Raw genomic sequence first — 13625 nt, 5'->3', positions numbered from 1 at the left:
TGTTTGCGAACCGCAAGTTCGCTGAACGCGCAATTCATTTTAATGGCAGGCAAATCTGAAAAACCTTCAGCTCATATTTGCAGCCACTTAGTAGAAGTGCACAAATAGTCCCACAACATGGACAGTGACATACTAGAGCGGGATTAATGACAAAAAATATGTATCTTAATCAGGGGACATTTTTAAGTAAAGGGAAATTCTCTGAAATGAGCCCTGTCGGAGCCTCAAAATTTTTTATTTTAGGCCACGGGAGTACGGGCCTTAAAAATTAGGCATTTGCCTGACATAAAATAAATTCTGATTATGTGGCTCGAGGTACATTATGCGGTCAATGGATACATTTATTACTGTAGGCCACTGGACTACAGGCCCCAAACATTAGGAATTCACCGGACATAAAAGAACAAGTGATTATGTGGCCGGAGGCATATTACATGGTCAATGGATATAAATTTTACTGCAGGCCAATACAAATACAGGTCAAATACATATGTTTAAAATAACTAAAAATATAAAATTGGATTAAAAACATGGCTAACAAAATCCCCCTTTTAAAAAAAATAATAATGATAATAGTTGAAATTCGATAACGTGTTCATAACTGGTGTTGAATTCCTCCGAGGCCCCAACAACTATTCATTCAGTGTACAGTAAAGAACAAGCAAATATGTGGCTGGAGGTAGATTTACACGGTCATTGGATATACATTTTACAGTAGATCAGTAAAATTTATGCATTCAGCGTATTGAAAAGAACAAGTATGTATGTGGCTGGAGGTAGATTACTTGGTCATTGGATATCAATTTTACAGCAGGCCAGTGGATTACAGGCCCCAACAATTATGCATTTAGCGTAAAGAAAAAAACTAGTAAGTATGTCGCTGAAGGTAGATTACATGGTCATTGGATATCAATTTTACAGCAGGCCAGTGGACTACGGGCCCCAAAAAGTATGCATTCAGAGTACAGAAAATAACTAGTATGTGGCTGGAGGTAGATTACACTGTTATGGGATATAATTTTTACTGCAGGCCAGTGTATTACAGGCCCCAAAAATTATGCATTCACCGCACAGAAAAGATCAAGTGATTATGTGGCTGGAGGTCTATTAAACGGTCAATGGATATCAGTTTTACTGAAGGACAGTACAAATAAAGGTCAAATACATATGTTTAAAATAACTTAAAATATAAAATTGGATTAAGAACATGGCTAATGAAATGTTTCAATTTCTCCACTTCTATAATATAAAGTAATACCTACAAAAATAGTTATTAATTTACATTCCCCATATGTCTACTTCATGTTTGGATCATTTTAGGAATGCCATTTTATTTTTGGGGGACGTTACAAGGCTTAGAAGTTTAGAAGCAAATCTGTCACTTTGTGAGGCTTACATAATAGAAACCACCTAAAAATTACCCAATTTTAGAAACTACACCCCTCAGTTAAAACTGGTTAACAGACAAACAAAACTCAATATTTATTGCCCTGATTCTGTAGTTTATAGAAACACCCCATATGTGGTTGTAAACTACTGTACAGGCACACGGCAGGGTTCAGAAGGAAAGGAACACCATATAGTTTCTGGAAGGCAGATTTTGCTGGACTGGTTTAATTTAAACCATGTCCCATTTGAAGCCCCCCTGATGCACCCATAGAGTAGAAACTCCAAAGAAGTGACCCCATTTTGGAAACTATGGGATAAGGTGGCAGTTTTGTTGGGACTATTTTTAGGGTACATATGATTTTTGGTTGCTCTTTATTATATTTTTGTGGGGCAAGGTTACGAAAAATTGAAATTCTGAAATGTCATCTCCACTTGCCAATAACTCTTGCATAACACCTAAGGGGTTAACAAAGTTTTTAAAACCAGTTTTGAATACCTTGAGGGGTGTAGTTTCTTAGGTGGGGTCACTTTTATGGAGTTTCTACTCTAGGGTGCATCAGTGGGGCTTCAAATGGGACATAGTGTCAAAAAAAACAGTCCAGCTAAATCTGCCTTCCAAAAACCATATGGCGCTACTTTCCTTGTGCGCCCTTCCATTTGGCCATACAGCATTTTATGACTACATAATGGGGTGCTTATGTAAACTACTGAATCAGGGCCATAAATATAGAGTTTTGTTTGACTGTTAACCCTTGTTTTGTTAATGAAAAAAATTGATTAAAATGGAAAACATTTTTTGACTGTGTTCATCTGAGGGGTTAAGTGATGTGTTATTTTTTTAGAGCAGATTCTTACAGAAGCGGCAATACTTAATATGTCATTTATTTTTACATTTATTTAGGTTTTACACTATAATATCCTTTTTTAAACAGCAAAAAAAAAACATATTAGTATCTCCATAGTCTGAGAGTAAATTTTTGTTTTTAGCCGATTGTCTTAGGTAGGGGCTTATTTTTTGCAGGATGAGAGGATGGTTTTATTGGCACTATTTTGGGGTGCATATGACTTTTTGATCGCTTGCTATTACACTTTTTGTGATGTAAGGTGACAAAAAATGGCTTTTTTTTTTTACACCATTTTTATTTTAATGGTGCTCATCTGAGGGGATAGGTAATGTGGTATTTTTACAGTTGAGGTTCTGACGAGACAATACCTAATATGTATACTTTTTTTCTCTCTCTCTCTCTCTCTTGATATTTCTAATGTTTGTCTGCATTTTTCTCAAACAAGTCACAAAAAATAATTCAAATTCTTTTGAACCAGAAATAATAATAAATAAAAAATCTGAATTTTAGATTCAATTTGTTCACCTTTATTCATATAAAAGACCATATTTTTATTCTTCACATTTTATAGAGGATGTTAGATTGCAGCAGCTTTAGTAATAAAGAATATAATTTTTTTATGATTGCGCAAATAATCAATCTATAAACTTAGTTTTTGTTTTTGTGTTCTTTCAGTTGACCTCAGAAATGGTTCTGCGAATAGCAAGTGATCCAGTTTTACCCTTTAATGCACTGGATATAGCACTGGAAATTCAGAAGCAAATTGAAGGTAATCCACAAGGTGCTCTGTTATGCATTATTGTTTCTTTTCTAAGCCATATTTTTGATGATTACTGCACAAAGAAGAAACTATGCTGTACTTTTTGTTACTTTGCTTAAACAGATATACATTTTTTTCCCCTGGACTCACTCTAAACAAATGATTTGTCAAATGAATGTTCGCACTACTTTTCAACAATTGTGTGTAGGGTAGCTAAAGGTTACACTCCTTTGGGAGTTAAGTCAAAATCTCTGTAAGTACGTTAAAATGGATGCACTTGAAGAAGCAAAGGCAATTTTATATTCCACCCTAAGCTGAAAGAATTACTGAAATATTAATAATGTTATATTCACTGCACTTTGAGAGTTCTATAAGCTCTGCAAAGTATCCTTTTAAATGCATGGTTTTATTTAAGTATTTATTTATTTTATCCATCCATCATGAAAGGTTGTTGTTTTTGTGTCTGATATGGGTACTCAAAATGTTATCTTTATTTAAACAGTACATAAAAATAAATATGATGTACTGTAATTAAACAAAAAAATATATACAAAATTGAATTCACAGATCTTATACATATGAGCTTACACATATGTGTAAGGTGGGACCTGCATCTATCTGACATTGGTGGCATATCCTAACGATATGCCCCCAATGTATGAGATAGGTATAATGGTTTAATACCTTACGTCCCATTTGACTTTTTAGAAAACCTGGTCTCTCATCTGACACAAATTGATTTGAATTGGTGACTAGGTGTACCTGTAGGACCAGTGATGAGATTCTGTGTTACTCAGAGACTGCTTATTGCATTTTCCACTGAGAAGGAACTTCCTGAGATGCCCTGTGAAAGTGGCTAATTGGAGATTATCAAACCAGTCGAGATTTGTTTTGAGTCCCGTTCTTTGAATTTAAAAAAAAAGTTTGGTTCCAGGACTCTCCACCATCCCCTCTACCCCCTCCCCAAGCTCTGGACACTATGACAGCAATAGTCAATAATGTCTGAGAGACGCTGACATACATAGTTGTGGGTAAACGCATATTTGACAGTGTTATCATACAGTGTGTTTAAAAAGACACCAGACCAGCACATGTCTCATGCTTTTTCATATTCCAAAGCTTTCAAAAAGTGTCACTTATCAGGGACATATGATGTTTAAACACACACAGTGTCATGATTTTTTTTTTAAAGTGTCCTTGGGGAATGTGATTGTTGGCAAGTGCCATTAGTGACATGATGCAGGCCGCAGCAGCAGTCATGCAGACAGACAGCAACAGTGGCGAGATGGGGACTGCCAGAAAGGTAGGGTAGATGAAGTCTATCCATTGGAATCAGCTAGAGGAGTGTAAAAATCCTCTTGAATTCAGGCTTGGTTCATTTGGACAAAAGGGATGTTTTGGACACTGGCGGAGGACAACTTGGTCTATTTGGGCCACTGTTCTAATCTGTCTGCCCAGAAATACATGGGGTCAATGACCTGGGTATGCGACAAAGACCAGCCAGAGTTTAGGTAAGCTTAAACCTGGGCATTGAGATGGAAGCTGTGAATTTGCTGACTGGCCTCAGCCGGGTACGACATGTGGAAAAACTATTCCACAATGTTGAGGAGACTGAAATGGCTGCTGCTGTGGCTTCTGCTGCTCGTAGCAGCAGGAGAAGGATGACTCTGTTAGGGCAGAGGCAGGAGTACCTTTCATATGTGTTGTTAGCAGAGTGGCTTAAGTGCTTGGACAGTCTCCTGGACTTTGCAAAACCTGGTGCAAACCAATGTACTTATTTAGAAAGCGCTGCTAGGTTGATTACATGCAGGGAGCATGTGTTATTTCAACCAGATTCAGAGCGGCCACAATGTTGTCTCTGACCACCTTGCCCAGTTGGAGTCAGTAGGGAGACAGCCAGCGGGTTGTTTGCTGCTTGATGTACTTGAGCAACTGCTCGCTGGAGTGGCTACTCTCTTCCAGATCGATCAGCTCCAACACGACGTGGCAACGCTTGACATGACATGTGATAGGAAGGACAGATAGTGTGAGTGACCCTATGCCAAGCTGCTGTTGGGGACAGGGATGTGTCCATAGGGGAGGAGGCGGATAAGTGCCTGGTGTTGGAGACAGGCCGACACAATTATGGGGGTATCCAAAGGAACGAGCCTCATTGCTGGGGTGCTGCTTTGCCAGAAAAACATTGATCCAGTGGGCTATGAAAGACATGTACTGTACCTATCCCTTGGCCCTACTCCAGGTGTCCATAGCAGCATGAATATGCAGAGAATGACCCATGTTATCCACCACGTGAAAGTGCACGGCAGGGATGGAATTTTTGGAGAAATAATGTTGACTAGGAATCTTCCAGCTAGGCTCAGAACACGCTATTCGCTCCCAAAGGCAGCAGACTCATGTAAATGGTATGACAGCACCAGCAGCTTGGCCAGGTGGGAATTAAGCTTGCACACGGTGAGATAACTGGACATGTAGAGTTGTTTCCTGGCCAGTCATTCCATTATCAATGGCTGTGGATGGAGCAGAGGAGGAAGAGGAGGACCCACTACTTTGTTGATACAGGAATAGGAGTCAGAGCCGGACAAGCAGAGAGGGATAATGATGATGTTAAAGACACTATAATGTTCGTGAATGCGACCTAGCTACTGCAAGCTGGACTGGGAGGAGGAGGGAAAACCTGCTGTGGTGGCTGGTTGCCACCTATGTTTGCCCACAGGATGGGGTGATGTTGATTCATGTGGTTTAATAGAGCTGTGGTGCCTTTGTTTGTGGTTGTCTGCCCACATTTTATTTTGCTCTTGCACAAGGCAATTCGTTTGTCTTCCAGCAGCATGGAGAAAAACTGCCAGACTTTAGATACTTGCAGAGGGGTAGAGGCAGCCAAGCTGCCCTTAGCTCTGGCATGTTTTGGGCCTTGCCGACCCAGTGTGTCAGCGGCATCACCAGATCCAAAAGCAGACGTGGCCCTGGCTGTTCTTTGGGATCCACGTAGACTCTGCACTTTATTGCTGCTGCCATCACCTTCCTCCCCTGATGTTGTCTCCTCCTCTGCACCCTGATCTGGATCTTAGGTCCTGTCCAGCACACAATTGTCATTGGAGTCCTAACCCTTTCTTTTTCTTCTATCAGACTGTGAGATATCATGGTGGGTTCTTTGGCTGGCTCCATGGCACTGTGTCGGACTCTGAAGTCACTTCCACTCCCTCCTTCTGTGACTGAGATGAGGAGTGAGCCATCCAATCCACTATGCCATCCTCTCTCTCTCCTTAACTATAATGTTGTATCTTTCCAAAGCCAGCAGGGACAACTGCGGCCTACTGCTACTACTGCCACTACTTCTGGCCGTAAAGATGGTGCTGCTGCTAACCACATTCTAGCTCTGCGTCTTTTGTTTGGAACCCTTTTGTAGCCTGGACATTTTTGGCCATACAGAGTATACAATAAAAAAATAAAATATATATATATATCATACACCTGATCCAAGATCTTCAAGCAAGATGGCGGCGGCCGGCCCGTCGCAATCAAATGGATCAGTTAAGTATGTTTTTTGGGGGGTTTTTTGTTTCTTTTTTTTTTGTTTTGTTCTTGTGTTTTTGTTTTTTACATTATTTAAGGTAAATCGATTCACTACCATAAAGCACGAGGAAATTCGGCTTTGCGGTGAATCAATTTTATCCTGAGATTCGCTGAACACTGGCTGTGAGTTGTAGAATTTTATTTCTTTCTTTTTTTATTATTTGCATTATATAATGGGATATCATATATACCATAAGAAACAATATAAATACTCAAAAAAAAAAAAAAAAAAAGGTTGACAATTAAATACAAGGAATCTAGAAACAGGATCAATGAGAGAGAGCTTAGCCAGGTAAAAAGAAAATGCAGAATGAAATCTTATCTATATATTCTAAGTGTCAATCCCTCATTTTATAGTTCCCTTTAATTAAGTGCACCGAGTTTTCTCGTTTTTACTGCAGACAGTATATTTTATACTGACAGTATATTCTTAGGATAGGCCATCAATGTGTGAGGGTCCCATCTTGGGTCGCCTGCTGATCAGCAGAGTGAAGGGGTAACGCTGCTTCCATATGCATGTGGCTGTGCTTGTGACTGCAGTTTAGACCCTGTTCACTTGTGTACTAGACACATCCACATGTGTATGGTCATATGGTTCTGATGATCTGTAGCGGCCCCAAGGAGAAAACCCCTCACCGATCACAAAACGATGGGCTAGGCCTTTTTGGGGATAATGACCCAAAATAAGATTATCGGAGGAATTCAAAATGCCGAAAGTTCGGATCACTAAATCCACAGTATGGATTGGTGGGGGCTTAAATGTGTCCACATTACAGCCATCTGAAAGATGCCTTAACCACTTAAGGACCACAGGTTTATACCCCTCTAGTGACCAGGCCCTTTTTTACAAATCGGCACTCCACAAATTTAGCAGTGTATTGCTCGGTCATGCAACTTACCACCCAAATTAATTTTACCTCCTTTTCTTCTCACTAATAGAGCTTTCATTTGGTGGTATTTCATTGCAGCTGACATTTTTACTTTTTTTGTTATTAATCGAAATTTAATGATTTTTTTGCAAAAAAATGACATTTTTCACTTTCAGTTGTAAAATTTTGCAAAAAAAACGACATCCATATATAAATTTTTCGATAAATTTATTGTTCTACATGTCTTTGATAAAAAAAAAATGTTTGTGTCAAAAAAAAATGGTTTCGGTAAAAGTTATAGCGTTTACAAACTATGGTACAAAAATGTGAATTTCCGCTTTTTGAAGCAGCTTTGACTTTCTGAGCACCTGTCATGTTTCCTGAGGTTCTACAATGCCCAGACAGTACAAACACCCCACCATTTCGGAAAGTAGACACCCTAAGTTATTCACTGATGGGCATAGTGAGTTCATAGAACTTTTTATTTTTTGTCACAAGTTAGCGGAAAATGATGATTTTTTTTTTTTTTTTTCCTTACAAAGTCTCATATTCCACTAACTTGTGACAAAAAATAAAAACTTCCATGAACTCACTATGCCCATCACAAAATACCTTAGGGGTCTTCTTTCCAAAATGGGGTCACTTGTAGGGTAGTTATACTGCCCTGGCATTTTAGGGGCCCAGATGCGTGAGAAGTAGTTTGAAATCAAAATCTGTAAAAAATGACCTGTGAAATCCTAAAGGTGCTCTTTGGAATGTGGGCCCCTTTGCCCACCTAGGCTGCAAAAAAGTGTCACACATCTGGTATCGCCGTACTCAGGAGAAGTTGGGAAATGTGTTTTGGGGTGTCATTTTACATATACTCATGCTGGGTGAGAGAAATATCTCGGTCAAATGCCAACTTTGTATAAAAAAATGGGAAAAGTTGTCTTTTGACGAGATATTTATCTCACCCAGCATGGGTATATGTAAAATGACACCCCAAAACACATTCCCCAACTTCTCCTGAGTACGGCGATACCACATGTGTGACACTTTTTTGCAGCCTAGGTGGGCAAATGGGCCCACATTCCAAAGAGCACCTTTAGGATTTCACCGGCCATTTTTTACAGATTTTGATTTCAAACTACTTACCACACATTTGGGCCCCTAGAATGCCAGGGCAGTGTAACTACCCCACAAGTGACCCCATTTTGGAAAAAAAGACACCCTAAGGTATTTCGTGAGGGGTATGGTGAGTTTATGGATTTTTTTATTTTTTGTCACAAGTTAGTGGAATATGAGACTTTGTAAGAAAAAAAAATGAAAAAAATAATCATCAGTTTCCGCTAACTTGTGACAAAAAGTGTCACACATGTGGTATTGCCGTACTCAGTAGAAGTTGGGGAATGTGTTTTGGGGTGTCATTTTACATATACCCATGCTGGGTGAGAGAAATATCTCTGCAAAAGACAACTTTTCCAATTTTTTTTATACAAAGTTGGCATTTGACCAAAATATTTATCTCACCCAGCATGGGTATATGTAAAATGACACCCCAAAACACATTGCCCAACTTCTCCTGAGTACAGCGATACCACATGTGTGACACTTTTTTGCAGCCTAGATGCGCAAAGGGGCCCAAATTCCTTTTAGGAGGGCATTTTTGGACATTTGGATCCCAGACTTCTTCTCACGCTTTAGGGCCCCTAAAATGCCAGGGCAGTATAAATACCCCACATGTGACCCCATTTTGGAAAGAAGACACCCCAAGGTATTCCATGAGGGGCATGGCGAGTTCATAGAATTATTTTTTTTTTGGGCACAAGTTAGCGGAAATTGATTTTTTTTTTGTTTTTTCTCACAAAGTCTCCCTTTCTGCTAACTTGGGACAAAAATGTCAATCTTTCATGGACTCAATATGCCCCTCACGGAATACCTTGGGGTGTCTTCTTTCCAAAATGGGGTCACATGTGGGGTATTTATACTGCCCTGGCATTTTAGGGGCCCTAAAGTGTGAGAAGAAGTCTGGAATATAAATGTCTAAAAAATGTTACGCATTTGGATTCCGTGAGGGGTATGGTGAGTTCATGTGAGATTTTATTTTTTGACACAAGTTAGTGGAATATGAGACTTTGTAAGAAAAAAAAAAAAAAAAAAACGATTTCCGCTAACTTGGGCCCCAAAAATGTCTGAATGGAGCCTTACAGGGGGGTGATCAATGACAGGGGGGTGATCAGGGAGTGTATATGGGGTGATCACCCTCCTGTCACTGATCGCCCCCCTGAAAGGCTCCATTCAGACGTCCATATGTTTTTTACGGATCCACGGATACATGGATCGGATCCGCAAAACACATACGGACGTCTGAATGGAGCCTTACAGGGGGGTGATCAATGACAGGGGGTGATCAGGGAGTGTCTATGGGGTGATCACCCCCCTGTCATTGATCACCCCCCTGTAAGGCTCCATTCAGACGTCCGTATGTGTTTTGCGGATCCGATCCATGGATGCGTGGATCCGTAAAACACATACGGGCGTCTGAATGGAGCCTTACAGGGGGGTTATCAATGACAGGGGGTGATCAGGGAGTGTATATGGGGTGATCACCCCCCCTGTCATTGGTCACCCCCTGTAAGGCTCCATTCAGACGTCCGTATGTGTTTTGCGGATCCGATCCATGGATGCGTGGATCTGTAAAATACATACGGACATCTGAATGGAGCCTTACAGGGGGGTGATCAATGACAGGGGGTGATCAGAGAGTGTATATGGGGTGATCACCCCCCTGTCATTGATCACCCCCCTGTAAGGCTCCATTCAGACGTCCGTATGTGTTTTGCGGATCCGATCCATGGATGCGTGGATCTGTAAAATACATACGGACATCTGAATGGAGACTTACAGGGGGGTGATCAATGACATGGGGGTGATAAGGGAGTCTATATGGGGTGATCAGGGGTTCATAAGGGGTTAATAAGTGACAGGGGGGGTGTAGTGTAGTGTGGTGTTTGGTGCTACTTATTACAGAGCTACCTGTGTCCTCTGGTGGTCGATCCAAACAAAAGGGACCACCAGAGGACCGGGTAGCAGGTATAATAGACGCTGTTATCAAAACAGCGTCTAATATACCTGTTAGGGGTTAAAAAAATTGCATCTCCAGCCTGCCAGCGAACGATCGCCGCTGGCAGGCTGGAGATCCACTCGCTTACCTTCCGTTCCTGTGAACGCGCGCGCCTGTGTGCGCGCGTTCACAGGAAATCTCGGCCATCGCGAGATGACGCCAATCGGCGTTAGTGTGACCTGGGAGAGCCGCCGCAATGACGCCTTTAAAGGGGTTGTCCGAGTTATTTTTTTGTTCTTTCTATGTTCCTAACTAAGCAAATGTAACAGCTTTCCAATTCACTCACTTTATCTCCGGTGGCTGGTTTCTCAGATTTCGCTGAGGGTCACATGACCTGTGATGTCAGCTTCTCTCCCTGCTCTCATAAAGGTTGTTTACAATCCTGTAAACGAGATGTCACTGTGCTGGCCACGCCCCCCCTTCCTTCACTGCTGTCTACTCTCTGCTAGGATTCTTAACCCCTTCAGCTGCACAGCTCTGCAGGCAGTGAGGAGACAATGCTGGGCACTGGAGCTGATATACTAGAGAGAGCATTGCACAAGAAGGTAGGGGGAAGATCCTGTGTGTATTAGAAGTGTCATTATACAAGTGGAACATGTAGTCCTACACATACAACATGCTGCAGAGTCTCCCAGCACTCAGGGCAGCTCTTGTATCCACTCCCTTAGCAGTGTCATTATACAGCTGGGACTTGTAGTCCTACACATACAACATGCTGCAGAGTCTCCCAGCACTCAGGTCAGCTCTTGTATCCACTCCCTTAGCAGTGTCATTATACAGCTGGGACTTGTAGTCCTACACATACAACATGCTGCAGAGTCTCCCAGCAGGCAGACATGTCACTCAGGGCAGCATTTGTATTCACTCCCTTAGCAGTGTCATAATGCAGGTGGGACTTGTAGTTCTACACATAAAACATGCTGCTGAGTCTCCCAGCAGGCAGACATGTCACTCAGGGCAGATCTTGTATCCACTCCCTTAGCAGTGTCATTTTACAGCTGGGACTTGTAGTCCTACACATGCAACATGCTGCTGAGTCTCCCAGCAGGCAGACATGTCACTCAGGGCAGCTCTTGTATTCACTCTCTTAGCAGTGTCATTATACAGCTGGGACTTGTAGTTCTATACATACAACATGCTGCAGAGTCTCCCAGCAGGCAGACATGTCACTCAGGGCAGCATTTGTATTCACTCCTTTAGCAGTGTCATTATACAGCTGGGACTTGTAGTCCTACACATAAAACATGCTGCTGAGTCTCCCAGCAGGCAGACATGTCACTCGGGGCAGCACTTGTATTCACTCCCTTAGCAGTGTCATTATACAGCTGGGACTTGTAGTTCTACACATACAACATGCTGCAGACTCTCCCAGCAGGCAGACATGTCACTCAGGGCAGCACTAGTATTCACTCCCTTAGCAGTGTCATTGTACAGCTAGGAATTGTAGCTCTACACATAAAACATACTGCAGAGTTTCCCAGCAGGCAGACATGTCACTCAGGGCAGCACTTGTATCCACTCCCTTAGCAGTGTCATTATACAGCTGGAACTTATAGTCCTACACATACAACATGCTGCAGAGTCTCCCAGCAGGCAGACATGTCACTCAGGGCAGCTCTTGTATTCACTCCCTTAGCAGTGCAGGGGGAGGGGCAGAGATTGTTTCTTATTGCATGTAAACAAAGGGCCAGAAAAGAACCAGGGAAATGAGAAAAAAAAAAAAATATATATATATATATATATATATATATATATATATATATATATATATATATTTTTTTTTTTTTTTTTTTTTTTTTTGCATAAAACTTGCTTAGCTCAGTTATATATCAGATTTTCAGTGCTATATTATTTTTTTTTCATAACTCGGACAACCCCTTTAAGACTAAGGATATGGACAGTTGGCTCAACTGCAGTGAAAGGTCTGTGTCGTTACAGCAGCCCATTCGATCGATGAACACCACTTCTAAGGTCAACACTGCTAGATATACAACACACATTAAAGAAGCACTCCTGAACACATTCCCATACTCTGACCTGCTAGAAAGGCCCTCGATGCAAACTGTAGTGGAGGCAACCTTCCTACCAGCGACTGTGAGTTATCCCTTCCCCCCTGATCCTCAGCCGTGCCCAACACTCTGACAATTCAAATAGCACAGCATCTTATGTGTGTACAGGAAGCCAACGTCTCTATGTATTCCTAAATTAGCCTCGGCGTCAGTCTCATAGGAATTAATAGAGAAGTAACTGACTTCCTGTCCTGTGTCAGTTGGAGATTAGTGTTCACATGACACATCTGAGGATCAGAAGGGAGGTCTCAACTCAAAATTACAGTCACTGATGAGATTACCTTCACCACAGTTCACACCATGTACCCCCCAACCGGCCAGAGAACAAAAATGCCTGCAAGAGTGCTTCTTCAAGTCGTGTGACTTTCAAGGGTTCTGCAGCAGCTATCCTTAAAACGACCAGAGGCTTAAAACATTTGGGGAAAATGAATTTGACATACTGTACCACAAACAATGATTCCTTTCTGTTATATACACACACGTGCACATTCGTTTTTACAGTCATACAGGTAGGGCAGGAATATGCAATAACACTTATAGTTTTCAATAATTCACCAGAACAGTTCTGTACCACATTCATCAAGTACTTCAGTCCCGGTGAGGTCTCTAAAATGATAATTGCCCACAGAGAGCCATTAACACTTGCACATTATCATCTAAATTCAGTACAAATCTGCTTAACGGCTATGGGCACCTTTGTGAGCAATACTGTTATCACTGCATACTATCCATTCCAGGTCAAAAATCACTTTTTCAATTGAATGTTTTTCATAGTGACCAACAGCTTTCACCTTCACCAAACCCACAGACCATTGCTCTCTGCCTCACACTGAATCCATTGGGGAGCCACTCCGTAGGCCCGACCCGCAGCCGTCATCTCCGAACTCCTGACTGCTCATAAACACCTATTCTCAAACTAATAAGAATATGTCTAGAAGTGAATATGAATGCCGCCAAGGCAAAACTGCTAAAATCCTTACTAATGACAAACTAATTATTTATTTATTTTTTAACCCA

The 13625-nt window shown here is 41.4% G+C and overlaps 1 protein-coding gene across 1 annotated transcript in view; it reads left to right on the top strand.

The window, feature by feature from the left end:
- NAALADL2 (N-acetylated alpha-linked acidic dipeptidase like 2) overlaps positions 1-13625 on the top strand; it is a 1185913-nt gene that overhangs the window by 1068591 nt on the left and 103697 nt on the right. The window contains exon 12 of the mRNA XM_044292072.1: positions 2910-3003. Coding sequence (XP_044148007.1) covers positions 2910-3003 — 94 coding nt within the window. The remainder of the gene's footprint in view (positions 1-2909; positions 3004-13625) is intronic.

The sequence above is a fragment of the Bufo gargarizans genome, chromosome 4 (genome assembly GCF_014858855.1).
Source record: "Bufo gargarizans isolate SCDJY-AF-19 chromosome 4, ASM1485885v1, whole genome shotgun sequence".
NCBI lineage: Eukaryota > Metazoa > Chordata > Amphibia > Anura > Bufonidae > Bufo > Bufo gargarizans.
The sequence above is the reverse complement of the archived record's forward strand: the minus strand, read 5'-3'. Positions and strand labels throughout refer to the sequence as shown.